This window comes from Ailuropoda melanoleuca, chromosome 2 (genome assembly GCF_002007445.2).
Source record: "Ailuropoda melanoleuca isolate Jingjing chromosome 2, ASM200744v2, whole genome shotgun sequence".
In the NCBI taxonomy this organism is placed as follows: Eukaryota; Metazoa; Chordata; class Mammalia; order Carnivora; family Ursidae; genus Ailuropoda; species Ailuropoda melanoleuca.
The window spans coordinates 75,126,520-75,145,395 of record NC_048219.1 but is presented as its reverse complement, the minus strand read 5'-3'; the positions used below and the strand labels follow the sequence as shown (position 1 = coordinate 75,145,395).

General features: G+C 38.1%; 1 protein-coding gene across 1 annotated transcript in view; it reads left to right on the top strand.

The window, feature by feature from the left end:
- The window catches only part of VAV3 (vav guanine nucleotide exchange factor 3), a 349,804-nt gene that overhangs the window by 273,421 nt on the left and 57,507 nt on the right, over window positions 1-18,876 (top strand). Inside the window, exon 21 of the mRNA XM_002928305.4 lies at window positions 10,708-10,844. Coding sequence (XP_002928351.2) covers window positions 10,708-10,844 — 137 coding nt within the window. The remainder of the gene's footprint in view (window positions 1-10,707; window positions 10,845-18,876) is intronic.

Sequence of the window (18,876 nt, the reverse complement as noted above, 5' to 3'; positions counted from 1 at the left end):
ATTTTTAGGGTCAGCCATTTTCCTGGTGTATAAAGTTAGTGAGAAATCAGTGGTTTGGTTTTAGAATTAAGGGTCCTATTTATAGACTATGTGTCATATTCAGGTGTTGTAGACTGTAATTGCATGTGAACTTTGTGTTAAGTGTCACTGGTATGTTGAGAAGTAAGGCAGAACTAAAAGTACTATTTTAGTATGTTTTCTCTGCATAATCCTGTTTTAACCAGTGTAACGGCCTTCTAGGTGATTCATAACTTCTTGGCACAATTTCTTAATACTTTAACGTTTGTAGTTTTCTTTGTAGTCTGCACTCTACATTTTAATAATTACCACTTTTAATTTTTTTTATTATATCCTTAGGATGTGGGTTCCATTTCATTTTTATTTTTCAGGTGATTGGAAGCAACTGTATGTCTAACCATTTAAATAGCTTATTATGCTAAATTTGAACAAGTTGAAACCATAACATAATTCTGATACCTGAGGTTGATGAAAGAAACTTTTTGTGTAGGAAAAAAGATAGGAGGCTAAAAATTCAAGGAGAGAATAAGACTAACCTTAAGAAAAGTAAGAACAGAAAAAAAAAACAGGCAGAGAATAGCATTGAACTGATAAGAGAAGGAGAGAAAAAATGAAGACTTGGAAGGGCAAAGTACACACACACACACACACACACACACATGCGCACGCACACACACACCCTGAAGTCCGTATATTCTACCTAGATTTCCAAATATCTTAAATTGTAAGATTATAAAGGACATAAGCTTCTAGACAAATATCTTAATTTTTTAGCATTCCCAATTTACAAGAAGGAGGTGAAATATATACTCACAGTATGATAATCTCAGGGCTGTAGAGATTTTGAAATGAAATCTCTGAACTTCCTATAGTAATTTGACGTGTCTGTTGTTGCTTGCTAGCATTCCCACTGGAATATTTTGAATCTGATTCTTTCCCAGCTTCTGTGGGGAAAGGTAGTGATTTATTCATTAAGTATTAAGATCTGAAATAATCATGTATAACCTTTCCATAATCTTTCCTTACCTTTCCTAGTCAATCCGGGATTACACCCTTAACAGGTGATAGTTTGGTGTTGAGAAAGACATCATTTTTTGCTTTTAACTATATGTACATTTGTGGGAAATGCACATAGTTTCATATGTAAATGAAAATGTTTGACTAGATTATCCTAAGAACTTTCTTTGATAGAGTCACTATTCATGCTAGTGTATAGTGTTTCCATTGTCAGAGCACTGTTTTTTTTTTTTTTTAAGATTTTATTTATTTATTTGACAGAGATAGAGACAGCCAGTGAGAGAGGTAACACAAGCAGGGGGAGTGGGAGAGGAAGAAGCAGGCTCATAGCGGAGGAGCCTGATGTGGGGCTCGATCCCATAACGCCAGGATCACTCCCTGAGCCGAAGGCAGACGCTTAACCACTGTGCCACCCAGACGCCCCTGAGCACTGTTATTTCAAAAGAATACACAACACAGTGTGGTTTCTGTTATCGTTCCCTCTCCTTATTATAGATAGCGTTAAGAAGGAATGTTCCTGAGAAGGGGACAGTATTTTCCATGTATGTATATTCTTATATAAATATGTTGGTTGCTGATCTTTGGCTCCAGTGAAAAGGAATATAAACAAAATTTTTACCACATTCAAATGAAGATACACAGCCAGCCTCCTCTTAGGAAATATCACTAGTTTTGAGCGACAGTTATACATTCGATTTCAAACTGATACATTTATCTACTCAATCTGCTCACGTACAAATTTATAAGATTGTAACTGAGTGGTACCTGAACTGAATTACTTTTTCATTTCAGAAGAAGTTTAAGGAGGGGGAAAAAAAATCAAGGTAAACAACAGGGGAGAGACTAAACCTCCGAGCTCCCCGCCAGCTCTTGTGACGGCTGTGGATCCTGTTGAAAGTGGGCTCGTACAAGTTTATAAAATCCAAGTTAATCATTTCAGTATAGTGCCATTTTATAAAGGGGAAATGGCTCTTCTCTTCTGTTGTCCTAGTTCAGAAGTTGATTATAAAAGAATGTTTAAAAGAAGGGTAAAGAGATTGTGCAATCTATGTGCATTTTTATGTAGATTTGTTGATTGTTGGTCTCTGATCTAAGGAATCCAGGCCTCAAAAAAAAAAAAAAAAAACCATATTGAAATGATGGTCCAGAGACATTTGTTTTCCCTGAGCCTTTGCCAGTCCGAAATACCAATGGCATATGCGCTTCATTTTAACTTATAAATCAATAAACCGTATCTGCTGGGGCGCCTGGGTGGCTCAGCCCTTAAGCATCTGCCTTTGGCTTAGGTCATGATCCCAGGGTCCTGGGATTGAGCCCTGCATCAGGCTCCCTGCTCCACGGGAAGCCTGCTTTTCCCTCTCACACTACCCTTGCTTGTGTTCCCTCTCTCACAGTCTCTCTCTGTCAAATAAATAAATAAAATCTTTAAATATAAATAAATAAACCGTATCTGCACACATCTGAATCTTTTGGAAATACAACAAAATTTGTACCCTACTACTCAAGCAAGCATATCACAGGAAGGAGGGAGGTCCAGAGAAAAGAGAATAATAGAGAAGGGACGGGGGAATGGAAGGATGAGACTAGAACACACAGTTTTAGAAAGTATAGGCTACTTTCTATGTTAGAACTTGTGTTATTTTATGTCAATAAAGAAATTGTGCATATAGTGATAAAAAAGTGTTTTTCCCACAAATGATGCAAGTTATCTAACTTAAAGAGTATTTAGGATGAGTATAAATTATTAAGAGAGTCATTATTAAGGATTTTGAAGAAAAATGTTCACAATTTTGGACATTAAAAATTTCGTTTACTGCAAAATTTCAGTTACATGTAGCCTATTGATAGTTATAGGTAAAAACACAAATGAATACAGTTCAAAGCAAGTCAAAACTAGTGATAAAGTGGTAGTTTGTCCAACAAAAACTGAACATTTTTATTAAAAGCTAAATTTGATTATGAAAATGTTTATGCTGTAGATGTAGGCAATACAAATATATAGAAAAGGAGAGGAGACATAAGAGGTAAATCACTATATGAATTACAAGTTAGGGTTCATAATATAGACTGTCTTGGGTGTACCCACTTGCTCAGGGTGTTTAAGCAAGTACAAAAAGGCCAGTTATGATGAAAAAACAGTGTGTAAGTGTGAGATTGGAACAAGATGATTGAAGCATGATTATCAGGGGCCAGGATATATATGGCCTGGTAGGTTTGGTCCAGGAGCTCAGATTTAATTCTCAGGGCAGTGGGAAGAATTTTAAATAGGAGAGTGCTATTATAGATTTTATATATTTTTTAAAAGATTTTATTTATTTATTTGCTAGAGATAGAGCCAGCAAGAGCGGGAACACAAGCAGGGGGAGTGGGAGAGGAAGAAGCAGGCTCACAGTGGAGGAGCCTGATGTGGGGCTCCATCCCAGAACGCCGGGATCACGCCCTGAGCTGAAGGCAGACGCTTAACCGCTGTGCCACCCAGGCGCCCCTATAGATTTTATATTTTTAAGAAGTCATTCGTGTGGCTATGTGAAAGACTGTTGAGCATTCTAAGAGTGGATTAGGAAAGGTCAATTTGAAAGCTAATGCTTGAACTGAGAGATAGAAATAAAGATGGAAAGAAATGGTTGATGGGAGCGCCATTTTGGTGGTGTGATCGGTTTGTGTGCCTGTGTGTTTGGACGCGTGGCTCCTGGGAAAGAAGGGCTAAGTTTTTCTTTCTGTCTTCTAAAAGAATTCATTGAGATAAAGAGCCTAATCTTTGTCACCAAGGTGGTCACAGTCTAGCATACATAAACTCGGCGAAAGCTGCACATAGAAAGATGCTTTTGCCCTAGTGTATATGTTTTGTACTAAGTAGTTCGGATGCAGCAAGTGGGAGAGCAGTGAGCGTGAGCATCTGAAGAAGCACCAGTTTAAGGCACTTAACCCACACTTAAGAGAATAGTAGTCGTCTTCTCAGCCCGAGTGATATGTGAGGCTCAGAGAACAAGAGGAGTAAGTCACATTGTTCCCCTTGGGTGTGGCATGAGCTGGGTGTGTAGGCAACAGCCAGTAGGTGCCAGCAAGAAGATGGAGTATGCTAATGAGCACCTTTGACCTATTCGATAGATTTCGAAAATTCGATAGGATACATGTACGAGAGGAGTGATAAAATGAGGCAGACCATCAAGACTACGTCTATCAATTTTGAATTTCATTAATTGCTTTCACACAATGTCACTGACCATTTTTCTGGCCCTCAGGTACTTCAAGCTCATTCCAGTCTCAGTCTTCATGTTTATCGTTCCCCTTGCCTGTTAAATCCCCACCACCCACCTCCGCCTCCTCCCACATGATTACTGCTTTCTCCTCAGACCTTAGGATTTCTTCTCCTAAAGAAACCTCCCCCCTTCAGCCATACACACAGCGTGGTCACTCTGTCACCCAGTACCTGTTTCTAAATTGAGATTTGAAGCCCTGTCTTTAGAATATACCAGCACGACGCTTTACTTCCTCCTGGAATTTGCCTAATCTTGGGGAGGGCACAATCCGTCACCACTTGAAGGGGAGTTCTACCTCCTCTTTTCCTGCTCCCCAAGATAATGCCGGACACCCAGCCGGGATTCAGATGATCCCCAAACATCTATCAGTGCATATAGGAGAGCTCTTCTCTGCCGTGGTCCTGGTCCCGCAGGTTCCAGAGAATGATGGGTCTTCAGCCTGGAGGACTGAACTACCAGTTGGTATGTAGGGTTCTAGTTACAGTTCTGCTTCTAGCTAGCTGTTTGACTTCAGACAGTTTTATTTACCACTCCGAATGTTAGTTTTTTATGGTAGAAGATGAGGTGGTTGGAGTAGGTGGTAACGTTCTTACTTTGAAATTGTATGACTGTGTTCTTTTGCCTTCGTCAGAGGATGTTGAGCTAGCTCAGGCTGTGTTTTTAACTGGACTCCTCACACCCCTAGGCAGTGCTCATGTTCGCGAGGCCCGACAAATACATGGCACATTCTCGTAGATCTTTAATCTTACTTAAGGATTTTAGGGAAACATTTCTTTTCACTAAAACACACGCATTTGATGGAACAGAATACTAAATTTGCATGGATTTTAAAATAACACATGAAATTTTGTAGTGATTTTATATTTGGTAGCCTATAAAATCTTTTTAGTGAATGGAGAGAAAAAAAACTTTCAAAAAGTGTTATATGTTTCACCCCTGATTTACTAATACTCCTATAAGTAGTGCCAAAGAGTGAGTAGTTGTGTTTATAAAGTCGGAGGAACGTATCTCTGTCTGATCCTTGTTTTTATATGAGGAGTGACAATGCTATTTCCTTCATCTGATTCATCATTGTTTATAAAAAGAAAGAGTAGCCTTCCCTGGGTGAAATTTTTTGAAATCATTGATGGGGAGTGCTCCCTTTGTGAACAATTAGTTCTTCAGACCAGTTTGTTTTCCACCAAAATGTCTGTTTCTGTTGTAACAGATGGTTTCCATTATCAGGCTCCTTTTGCTTCTCTGTGAAGACCAACAAGTGGATGAAAGTGCACTGCTTGGTTGGAAAGAGCCCTAGGAGGTGTGGTGGGCAGGGGAAGCCCAGCATCCTAGCTACCTAACTGGCCAGCTGCTTGTTCTGCTCAGCCCGCTCATCGGGCACTATGGTTCGATCGTGAACTTCTATCGGGAAGAGCCCAGACATTAATGTAAAGAGGATTTAGCTGGCAGGCTGCCAGCCAGCACTTAGTTTGGCGTAGCTTTCTCAAAAGCAGGTTTGGAACCGGTGGTTGTTGGTCATGATGAATTGCTTATGTACCCACAAAGTGTGATTCCCAAATCTGGCTAGGATTTGGAAACCACACCTAGAAAACTTATAGAAACATAAAATAAATATTTCAAGGTTCTACTGAAGACTTACAAAAAACATTCCCTGAAATTTTTATTGATAGGCATATTTTGAAAAAATTCCCACTGGCCAAGAGCCCATGCCCAGTTGTATTGGAGTTCACCTGCCTCGTCAGTAGACTGTAGGCTCTCTGAGGGCAGGAAGCAAGTCCTTGCTCTGTTGTCAAACCACCATGCCCAGAACTCATGGAGTGCTCAGGACATTGAAGGAATGAGTGAATATGTGATGCTTGTAATCAGCTTCCCCGGATAAATCAACTACATTCTCTGACATCTTGCAGAACGAATTATTTTTTAATGTGGCTGTGTTTAGATTTTAAATTAGGCCTCAGAGGTGAAAGGCCAGCATGTTACTGACGGCCCATTTATCTAGTACATAGCACTGTTCTCTGCGTTATTGCCCCGGGGAAGCCCGTCGCATTAGGGCAGTGGTATCAGCATCGTGTATAAACACTAATCTATGTTGCGGCCATCACTCTTCTTAGAAGCCAAGCGGTTGACAGTGGTACAGTACGCTTTTCATTGAAGTTTGAGGGTTTATGTGAAAATTGTCAGTGAAATAGTTTCTATCTGGCAAACTTTCGAATAGGATTCTGCTTAAATTAACTTTAAAAAATTATTTTCAAAAAATTTCTTGGCGTGTGTCATTCTTAGTGGCATTGAATTCAAATTTGGAAGGAAATTTTGCTTCAGATCCCCTTGCACTTACATATTGTTCTGGAAAACTCTAGCATGCCTCGTAATTATACTGGCTTCAGTTTTATTTAACTGGAACCTGAGGACTATTACTGGAGTAGAGCCATAATTTTCATATTGCCAGTTGTTCAGTTTGTTAATTCTTCATGCATAAGGTGACTTGGGGACCTTGTCTGATTTAAGACCAAATATAATGACTAGTGTGAACAAAAGTTAAAGGGCAAAACTGTCCAGAAGTTATATATCAAGGATTTAGTTAGCTGCACAGCAAAACATTTGTTGTAGGGAATGAAACAAGCTAAAATAACATTTGGCAGGAGCTCTAATTAGTCTTAGCCATTTTAATTATATTCCTTTCGATAAAGATAAGTGATTATATAAAGTTTTGGGAACTTCCTACATTGCTTAATGGTACATGTTGAAATTATATACGATTATTTTGCGTTTAATATCTGAGGGTAGTTGCACAACAAATTTTTAGATTTGGATGAGCAGCCCTGTAACTGTACCAGCCTATCCATTATAAATGATGTTCTGGAGCAGAAAGAAACTAAACAACACTCGGGTCTGTGTTTATCCAAGAGGAAAGAAGCAGCTTGCTGGGATGAGCTGTGATTTTATAATATAATGGAATTTATATTTTAAAATCATTTTTTAGAATAACTTTTGGTTATTTCTGATTGGTCAGAGTTAATGAGGGCAACTATCATCTACTTTTGTAGATTAATCATGTTTTGCATCTCAGAATTCCTTGAAGTATGGATAACTAAAGGAAAATGTGAATAACTAGGGATTTTAAGCCCGAACAAATTTTGAAAGGCTAATCTATAAAAAAGGAGATTTGCCTCCTTCAGCATAACTCCAGATGGAAGGAGGAAGGTCAGTGGAGAGAAGTTACACAGAGATCTTGGTGTAAATTTTAGATAGAGCTTGTTAAGAAACTGTACACAACAATGAGTTATCATAAGGACATGTAGTGAATATTCTGTGTTGGACATTTTTAAAGAGAGGTTAGAACCTGTCAGGAATATTTTATAAGGAGAGAAGAAAACCTGCAGTAAATCAACACTAAATGGCTATTTGAAATATGAGTATCTGTAAATCTAATTTCTTCTCCATTCTTGATCTCATTTATGAGGTGTGATGCCTGCTGTGGCATTAGATTGTGTTAACAATTATATTGATGGTTAAGTGCTGACATGAAGTTGAACCCACTCTCTCTTCTTATTTTAATTGCATTTTTATCTATCCATTAATGGGATTATGTTCACCTTCTTAGCTCTGTTACCATGTCTTTTTTTTTTTTTTAATAATAAGAAGGAATATAGACCATTAGTAACACCAGTATTATAGAACTCCTATTATATGCAAGCACCAGAGGCAAGGTCAAGGTGTCAGAATCCATCATGTCACAGTGGCCTTGCTCGATCCCTTTTATTCTTTGATCTCTGGAGCCCTGTTGCCCTGATGACAGATCATCCTGAAATGGGAAGTGCTGACCTATCAGAAATAAATAGCCAGAGATTATTCTAACAAATGACTAAAAAATATAAATTCCATTATAAACTCCCAACTCATCCCACAAAAAAACATGTGAATCAAATAAATGCTGTATTTTGAAAGTCACTTATGGCTGAATGCAGGTTAATAGCAATGTCTTTTTGGCTATTACCCGGGCTCAACCGTGATTCTTGGCAAAGGTCACCCAATTGTTTTAGGAATGAGGTCAGCAGCATACCCTATGCTAGTGTGCTACTAGATCAACTTCCCAGATGAGGTTCATAACCAAGAAGAAAGTTATAGCAGAAGAGATACAGTCAATGAAAAAATTAGCAATACATAAGACTATAAAGACCAAGTCCATCGTTTCAAAGACGAATTAGTTCTAAGTAAGTTTTAAGACTGCTGAGGTCTCATTTCTTGACCAGAGTATATTAATATATGTAATGCTTTACGTTTTAAATAGGATTTTAGTCAGCCATGTGTAATGGGCATTCCAGTCCATCAAAAGAGATAAATAAGGCAACGTTGTTCCCTGCCTGACATTTCACAGCCTTCTTTGTCGCCTGGGTATGCCAATATGTTAATCCCTAATTTGTATTTGGTTGGTGAAATGTCATTAATTTTTTTCCCCTAGATACTTTACACATTTTCAATCATTTTCTTGAGAATGGACTAACTTGGGCATGTTGGCAATCCCAGAACTGTTGTTTCCATCAAGTACTGCTTGGTTTTGTCTCTGTGGGTCTTGGCCACAGAGACAAGCGCAGGGAGGGCCAGAGCCCTTCCAAGCACCTCACTGGTCCCAGTCTTTGAGGCCACATCAAAAAACTCTTGTTTCTTGTCTTCAGCCTTTGTTTTAAAACTGACATAAAAGCAAAATTATCAAGGGAGCCTACTGAATGAAATGCTTTCCTTGCCCTAAAAATGCTCAATAAAACTGAGGCTAACCAGAACTCTGGCCCCCCTAACATGGAATAACGACCATTCAGACCAGACTCTATCTAAAAAATTCTGCTTTAGACTGCATTCGCTTCCATCTTTTGAACTTCTAAATCAGTTGTGTGCAGGAAATATTTAGGTTACACATAAAATAAACAACAGCAACTCGATAGAAAGCATAAAATAGGCTCTTTCAATACTCAAGGCATATCCAGTGTGTTGAGAGCAAGTCTGATAAACACTTGACTGAGAAGAGTTCTGTCGAGTGTTGTTTTTGGGAAAGACAATAAAGTCTGCTGTTTATGTAAGGGCGCCACCTTATAACATCTGGTAGGGAAACACTCCATGAAAGACGTGGGATGAAAGCCATCCCTCCAGGGGTTCTGTGGCACAACTGAAGCAAAGGGGAGATGTAGCAACTTTTAACATGCCTCGGCAGTTACAGCAGCTAAATTGGGGTGAAGGGCCCAACGTTTTTCAGTCTTCCTGCCCTCTGATGGATGATGGCTTGATAAGAAAGTGTTGACTAAAGCTTTCCAGTTCTGCCTAATTTACAGCCACGCTTGTGTTCCCCATCCGGGGTGGTTGTTGAAAAAGAATGATGAGGACTCGATTAAATTGTTTGCAAGAGCATTTCATGTAGTAGTGAGGTCTGTGTAACCTGGACAATGTTTTCTAGGGAACTTGGACATCTAGAACCAAATGACCATCATACGTGCTCCTCCTCTACCAGGTGCAGCCTTTCCAGCCAGTTACAGCTTCACCATGGTCGATCATTAGAATAAAAAGTCTCGGAGTGTAATAAGCCATGGCTCGAGTTCCTGAATGTGCGCCGAATATCATGTTTATGAGTGCTTGCTCTCACGGGAGGGAGCTTCTCACCTCTAAATGAACGGGTGACTGTGAAGTTGTCCATTTGTGACCAATATTGGTGTGTTTAGGCCTGGGTGCAATTGAAGCTGTTCTCAAAAACGAAATATTGAACTGAGGCCTTCATTGCGCGTTCTTCGAAATACAAAGAAAAAGGATGGATCTGTATTTCAAGTGTCATTGATGCTATTGGCTTAGACACGTTCCCTTTATTGGGTCTGTTTTGCAAGCCTAAATTTGAGCCTGAAGAATTTCTCCATATAAATGTCTTAAGTATTGCAGTGGCACATCCATCACCTTTTTGCTTTTGAATTACAAAGATAACCTTAAGATATGAGCCTTATACTGGGCACTGTGATACATACACAGAAAGGGGTGAGCCTCTGTAGTGATGAAATCAGCCAATGCCCAAGAGGAAAGTAATAGGCAGAAAGGATAGAGTTGATGAAAAAATTGATTCTTTTCCATTAAACTGTACGTGATATGTTTTTTATGAAGCAGGCATCAGCTGAAAGAAATATTTTTTCAACTAAAAAGAGATTGATGGTGAGGGAAAGGAAAAGTATGTAAGGGATCAGGGGATAAATATGTCTTATTCCATTACCTTCTCAAATAATAAGAAGGTTGAAAAGCATTCCATTGTCGTTACTTCAAATGTTTACTTGGCCTTGGTGCTATTAAAACTTTTTAATGTTAATGGCCTTGTTTTTATTTTAAAGTACATTCAGGCTTCACACGTCATTCTTTTCTCAATTCTAACAGTTGTGTTCCTTATTTTCAGGTTTACCAAAGATGCAGGTCATTAAGAACTATACTGGCGCTCCGCCCCCGGCCCTCCATGAAGGACCCCCACTACATATCCAAGCTGGGGATACGGTCGAACTGCTGAGAGGAGATGCACACAGTCTGTTTTGGCAGGTACTATCCAAATGACAGTGGTTCAGTTTGGTTTTTGTTTTCACTTGATGATTTATTGCTGCTTAAAGAATAAAGCTCTTTCTTTAGAAACTGCATGCTTTCAGCTTCAGAAATTTTACATGAGGTGGGGAAGAATATTTTTTACTAGCCTTCCCATGTTTACCGATGCCAAAGTGGCAGTGAACATTAGAACACTAAAGGAAAATAGGATCAGTGCTGTGAATCATAATTACCATTTTTATTAAAAATTCGTACTTTGCCAGAGCATTTGTTCCAAACCTAGGACCCATGGGTATGATCTAATTTGCATTGCTTTAACATATTAACAGTTCATTTCAGGGGAACCACCTAATTAGTTTGCCAGTGGCCATTTCTGGCCATATTTGATTTGTGCCTACCCACAGAAATACTGAAGTTCTCAGAGGTGCTCTGGACATTATTCATGAAATGTATGAAATGTGAAAAGTAAGCGAGCATGTTGATGTTTGCTGGTGATGAAATCTCTCCCTTGCAGTAAGCCTGCATTTGGTCTAAGGATTGTGGTAGGTGAGGGCAGTATGGTATAGGGTTAAGATTTGATAAAGCTGGATGGTAGAACATTGCTGTTCACTGAAGTATTCTCTATTTTCGTGTGTGTGTTAGAAATATTTCCCAATAAAATTAAAGAGTTTGTTAAAAATCTATTGTGTGTTGAGGGAAGAGGGTGTGGGCTCAACAGAAAGATTAGCACATAAGTGAAGTTTGGTTAGGGGTGGAGAGAGCAGGGAAGAACTGGTGGATAATAATCCATTGTGTACATGTATAAATGATAGTTATTTTGTTGGCTTAACACTATTTCTAATCTGCCATTTTGTTACAGATGAATGCTCCTAGATTGAACATTTATCTCCAACCACTGTGGCCAATGCTGTGGCCAATGAGTTTTCCAAAACTCCACTATTCCTCTTTAGTAGCCCACCCCTCCCTCTCACACCTCATTCTTTCCAAAAACAGAAGAGATAGAATGGCAGACTGAAATTCTACCAACTCTTCAGTCTAGTCCTGCACATTCCACCCCCAAAACAAAACATACCTGCATGTGTACCTGTAAGATTGCTCTGACTCAAGACTTCTTTTTCTTCATGAGTTTTTCATCCCACATTTCATCAGCTGGCTCTTGGCTCCTACATTTTCAACGCCATTCTCTCCACTAGCTCCTCTTCTGTGGCAAATAAATATACTTAAACTCCTCCCATCTTAAAACACATGAACTCAACCTTCTATCTGGTTACATTAGTCTCCCTCTTCCAGTCTCAAAACTAAACTTCTTGAGAGAGTAGTCTGTACTTGGTCTCTCCCTCCTTATGCCCTTTTTATAATGTAGTCTCCTGCAGAAAGTACTCCTAGGATCACTAATGCCACTTAAAAAAAAAGTGTTGCAATACATAATACACTGCATGTATTTAAAGTGTACGACTTGTAAGTTTTGACAAATGAATATACAAGTGAAACATCATTAATCAAGATGATAAAAACCAGCCCCCAAAGTTTCTGTGTGTGCCCCTTTGTAATTTCCCCCTCATGCTCCTACCTGTTGCCCTTCCTCAATCCCCAGGCAGGCACTGTTCTGCTTTCAGACCATGAGTTCACATGTTTCAGAATCTCATAGTGTACATCAAAAAAAAAAAAAAAAAAAAAAAATTTTATATAGTACATCATATAGTATCTATTAGTTTTTGAATGGCTTCTTTCACTCAACATAATTATTTTGAGATTAAACCATGTCATTTGCATAACAATGGTTTTATTTTTTTTAAACCACTTTATTGATTGTATAATTGGAATACAAAAACTATATACATTTAACGTATGCAATTTGACAAGACTTGGAGATAAGTATAAATCTTTGAAGCCATCACCACAATTTATGCCATAAACCAATCCTTCACCTCCAAAAGTTTCCCCGTGCCCTCTTCATTTATTTATTTATGTGATAACAGCCACTTAGCAGATTTTTAAGTATATAATACAGTATTATTAAATGCAGACTCTATGCTGTACAGTAGATTGCCAGGACTTACTCATCTTGCACAATTTGAATTTTGTACCCTTGGACTAATACTGCCCCATTTCCCGTTTACACCAGCCCCTGGCAACCACTATTCTGTTCTCTATTTCCAAGAGTTTGACTGTTTTAGATTCTTCACGTAAGTATAGGCAAGGCACAGAAGTAACCTAATGTCCCTCAGTGGACTAATGGATAAAGAAAATGTGATATGTGTGTGTGTGTGTGTGTGTGTATACACACACACGCATACACACAATATATATACACATATATATACTATATATACATACACAATGGGATATTTTTCAGGCTTTCGAAAGAAGGAAATCCTGACATTTGCAAAAGTGTGGAAGAACTTGGAGGATGTTATGCTAAATGAAAGAAGTTCTTTCTTCGTATTGCTTACTATTATTCTATGTATGGGTATAGCACAATGTATCCTTTAGCCTATTATGACCAGTTGGGGCTATTACAAATAAAGCTTCTATGAACTTTTAAGTCTTTATAAGGATATATGCTTCATTTTTTAAGGAAATACTGGAAGGGGGATGGGTGGATTATATGTAGATATATGTTTAACTTTTTGAGAGATTACCAAACTGTTTTTCTAAGAGATTTGACTATTAACATTTCTACGAGCTGTATATGACCATTCTAGGTGCTCTGATAATATCCTCACCAACAGTGGGTGTGGTCAGTCTTTTAAATTTTATCTATTCTAACAGGTGTATGGTGGTATCTTATTGTGGTTTTGATTTGCATTTCTCTAATGACTAATGATATTGAACATCTGTCTATGTGCTATTTACCTTCCGTATACCTTCACTGTTGAAGTGCTTGTTCAAAAATTTTGTCAAATTTTTTTATGGGCTGTGTATTTTCTTATTGAAATGTTTCTTATTTCTTATTTGAAAGTTCCTCATATATTTTGGGTGCAAGTTCTTTTTTTTTTTTTTTTTAAGATTTTTAGAGAGAGAATGAGAACACATGCAAGTGGGGGGAGGGGCAGAGGGAGAAGGAGAGGGAAAGAATCTCAAGCAGACTCCCCACTGAGTGCGGAGCCCAGTGCCGGGCTTGATCTCACAACCCTGAGATCTTGACCTGAGCAGAAATCAAGAGTCAGACGCTTAACCAACTGAGCCACCCAGGTGCCCCCTAGTTTTTAGTAAAATATACTATTTCCATCTATTTTCTCCTAGCTTGTTGCTTGACTTTTTATTATCTTAATAATGTTGTATGTATAACAGAAGCTTTTGCTTTGATGTAATCCGGTTTGTTACTTTAAGGATCATTCATGTGAGCATTGTATTTAAGAAATATTTGCTTACCTCAAGGATACAAAGATAGTCTCCTGCATTGTCTTCTAGAAGTTTTATAGTTTTAGGCTTTATATTTAGCTTTATAGGCCATCTTGAGTTATTTTTGAATATGTGTTCATTTTTTCAAGAATGGTGTTCATTTTTTTGCATACGGATATCCTTGTGTTCCAGCACCATTTGTTGAAAAGACAGTTATTTCTCCACTGGATTGCCTCTGCACTTTTGTGGGAAATCAGTTGTCTGTGTATGTATTGGTAGGTTTCTGGATTCTGTATTCAGTTCCACTGATCTCTCTCCATCTTTAAACTAATACAGTGCTGTTTTGATTATTGCAACAAATAATGTCTTAAGATCAGACCACGTTGGTCCTCCAAATTTTTTCTTTCCAAAGGTGTTTTGGCCCTTCTAGGTGCTTTGTATTTCATATGAATTTTGGAGACCTCTTATCGATCTCACCAATAGAAGGTTGCTGCAATTTTTATTGGGATTGTGTTGAATTATAGATTAGTAAGAATATTGAGTCTTCTGACCACTGAACATGGTATATCTCTTCATTTATTTAGGTCTTTAATTTCTCAGCACTGTTTTATCATTGTCAGAGTGAAGGATATGCACATCTTTTGTCATATATCCTTAATTATTTCATATTTCATTTGATATTATAAATGGTTTTAAAATTTCAATTTCTATTTATTGCTAGTGTATAGAAATAGAATTGATTTTTGTTAATTGATCTTTTACCCTACAACCTTGTTAAGCTCACTTATAAGAATTCTAATTAAATTAGAATTCTAGCAGATTTTTTAAAAGATTTATTTTTGAGAGAGTGAGTGAGTGAGCAGGGGAGGGGAGAGGGATAGAGGGAGAGGGAGAGAGAGAATCTCAAGCAGACTCTGCACTGAGCTCGAAGCCGGACACAGGGCCCAATCTCATGATCCTAAGATCATGACCTGGGGCAAAATCAAGAGTTAAACACTTAACCAGCTGAGCCACCCAGGCACCCCAATTCTAACAGATTTTTGAAGTATAGACAATCATGTTGTCAGTGAATAAACATGGTTTTACTTCTTCCTTTGCAATCTGAATGCTTTCTATTTCTTTCTTGTCTTGTGACAATGGCTAGAACCTCCAGGAAAATGTTTACTAGAATTAGGGAAAAGGCATATACTTGCTTTATTCCTGATCTTAGGGGTGAAAGCATTAAGTCCTTTATCATTAGGTATGATGTTATCTGTAGTTTTTTATAAATATATGTTATCAAGTTGAGGATGCTCCATGCTAGGCCTAGTTTGCTGAAAGTTTTTTGTTTGTTTTTTTTAATCAGTAATACATGTTGCATTTTACCAAATGCTCTTTCTGCTTCAATTGAAATGATGTTATCATTTTTTAATATATTAATTTGGTGAATTACATTGATTTTCAGATATCAAACCAATCTTGCTTTCCTGAGATAAACCCCAACTGGTAATAATATATTGTCCTTTTTATTTATTGTTTTATTTTTGTGTAATGTCTTTGTCCTGGTTTGGTAATAGTTTAACACTCAAAGAATGAATGGGGAAATATTCCTTTCTCTTAAATTATCTGAAAGAGTTTTTATAGAATCAGCATTATTTTTTCCTTAAGTGTTTTATAGAATTTATCAGGAAAGCTCTCGAGGCCTGCAGTTTCCTTTGCAGGAAGGTTTTTTTTTTTTTTTTTTTTTTTTTTTTTTTTTNTTTTTTTTTTAAATTACAGTTTCAGTTTCCTTAGTAAATATATGGCTATTCGAGTTATCGATTTTTTTTTTTTGAGTGAGCTTTAGTAGTTTTTGTGTTGACTATAGTGGTGTCACCTCTTGTTTCTGACATAGGTAATAATTTCCCTTTGCTTTTTTTCCTTGATCAATCTAATTAGTTTATGGATTTTATTGATATCATACAAGGTTTTGTTTCATTGGTTCTATTTTTCCATTTCATATTTCACTGATTTCTGCTTTGTTCTTTTTTACTGCCTTATTGTAGGTTTAGTTCTCATTTTACTAGTTTAAGTTCCTCATTGGTTTGAGTATTCTCTTTTCTAATAGAGGCATTTAGTGCTATAAATTTCTAAGTATTACTTTTGCCGCCTCCTAAAAATTTTCGATATGGGTTGTATTTTCATTTTTGTTCATCTTTAAATACTTTCTAGTATTTTTTTTTTCACTTTTTCACTTTCTTCTTATGGGTTATTTAGAAGTGCATTATTTAGTTAACAAATATTTAGGGATTTCCCAGGTGTATTTCTGTTTTAGTGAGCCTATGCCTCTGGACAATGAACTTCACAAGTGCTGTTTGTCTTTTTTTTTTTTTTTTTCCCTGCCATGGTGGGACAGGATGGGTAAAGTGAGCTAGAGTTGAGTATTTCCTTTCCCCAGGTCAGTTAGACTCTGATAATACCCCGGCAGGTCAGGCTTCCTTTAACTGGTTTTCCCTGAGGGCGCGTCTTATTAAGAAGGGGGGGGCCTGGGTGGCACAGTGGTTAAGCGTCTGCCTTCAGCTCAGGGCGTTATCCCGGCATTATGGGATCGAGCCCCACATCAGGCTCCTCCGCTATGAGCCTGCTTCTTCCTCTCCCACTCCCCCTGCTTGTGTTCCCTCTCTCGCTGGCTGTCTCTATCTCTGTCAAATAAATAAATAAAATCTTAAAAAAAAAAAAAAAGAGCAGAGTGGTAGCACCTGGGTGGCTCAGTGGGATGAGCCTCTGACTCTTGATTTCAGCTCAGGTCTTGATCTCAGGGTCGTCAGATCCAACCCTGCACATGGGGCTCCCCTGCACGTTGGGGAGTCTGCTTCTTTCCCCTCTCCATCTGCCTCTCCCCCCACTCACGTGCATGTGCTCGCTTGCTCTCAAACAAATACATCTTAAAAAAAAAAAATGCACAGGGCCTTTTCACCTTCTTTTGCCAGAAGCTGGGATTTTTCTGTCATATTTACTGTATGAATCTAGCCGAGCTCCCAAGGATAGTCTTACAATATTGTGGGTTTCCCCTATGACTGCTCCCCCTGGCCTGTTTAACTGTCAGAGTTTTATGCACTGAACCTTCAGCAATTTGTCCGTATCAGTTCGGGTTTTCCTAGCCCAGCACTGGCACCAGATCCCACAGCAGGGTCTTCTGGGGAAGTCTCTGCTCTGGTGAGCTGTGACTCCCTGTATTTGCCAGTCTGTCTCTCCGGTCCTGGGGGCTGAGGTTTGTCCTGTATCTTTCCCTCTCTTATGGATCCAAGAATTGATTTTTTTTTAAAATCTATTCAGTGTTTTACTTGTTAGGCAGAGTGATGACTAGCAGGATACTTACATGAAGAACTGGAAGCCCAGTGCTCTTTTTACTAAATTGTATTGCCTCCTGTTCTTTTTTAGACAATAAGAAAGACATTATTATTTGTCATTTCCCCTCAATAGCCTGGAATCATGAAGCTTTTCTGGTATGATGGTATAATGGCTTTGGAAACTCTCAGGAAAATTGTAAGGGAAATGAGACCATTGTATGACAAAGTGCATGTATATATCTGTTGAGGGGGAGACGGCTGATAGGAACAAGTAAGACTAATGTCTAGAGCAGAGAAAAACAATTAGCACATTTATTTCAGATCAGCAAATATATATGGAGTGTCAACTCTGTACTCACTACTCAGACACTGCTCACATTTCAATTATCAACTCCAATTATTGGTTTGACATTGTGTCTCCTGTCTTTAGAAGATCCATCATGCTTGCTTGGACTTAGCAATATGTTTGAATATTCAGAGATAAATTAAAAGTTCATCTAACGTTTTCAACAAGGATGGTGCATGAGTCAGAAGGGTCTTATATGTACTTTTTAGCCAGTCAAAGGATTTTTTTAGCCAACAGATTCTAGCCTTACTGAAAGGAGCAGTGGCACTGTGAGAAAAACCTGATTCAAGTCATGCATCTGTAGGGCTTGGGTCAAGTTACTCAATCAAAATGTGGTTTAGTTTCTTCTTTTGTTGTCTGTGCTCACAACTCTGAGTCATCTGAGGGCTTTGCAATAATGTTTACACACAACCCCACTTCCAGAGATCAGGGTACAATTGGTCTGGGTTCAACAGAACTCTAGGTAAATTTAATGTAAGCCCTTGACTAGGGTGATCCATAGAGTTATGACATTATTCCCAGCTTACTCATTGGTCATTGGTAGCAAACCAATTTATTAAGCATAGCTACAAGATAAGGTGTTACAGCGAATTCAATACTTTGTGTCTGATAGTTACCAAATGGAACATTTTAAAAAAACCAGTATGCAATTAAAATACATTTGCCACAGACTTCATGCTGAACTTGATGTTAAGTGTTTTCTTGGATTCAAAAGCTATTTCACATCTTGCAATTCTCCAAGGCTATCATGATAAAATCAGCTTTTGTTTTACAGACTGTACATATGGAAGGTATATGTAGGAAGCTGGTCTGGTTGTGTACTTACTCTGTGTACTTAATGGCATTATTTAGAATGACATGTTTAAAAAATTTCTGAACAAAAATCTTTCCTCTGTATTGAATCTAAATGTGTAAAGAATGTTGCTGTTTTGATCCTTTCAAATTATAGGACTTTGTAGGTGTGCTTACAATGGACCCTTGTACATTACTTTGTTGATATTCATACTCAAAGACGACAAGTACTCTATGGTTT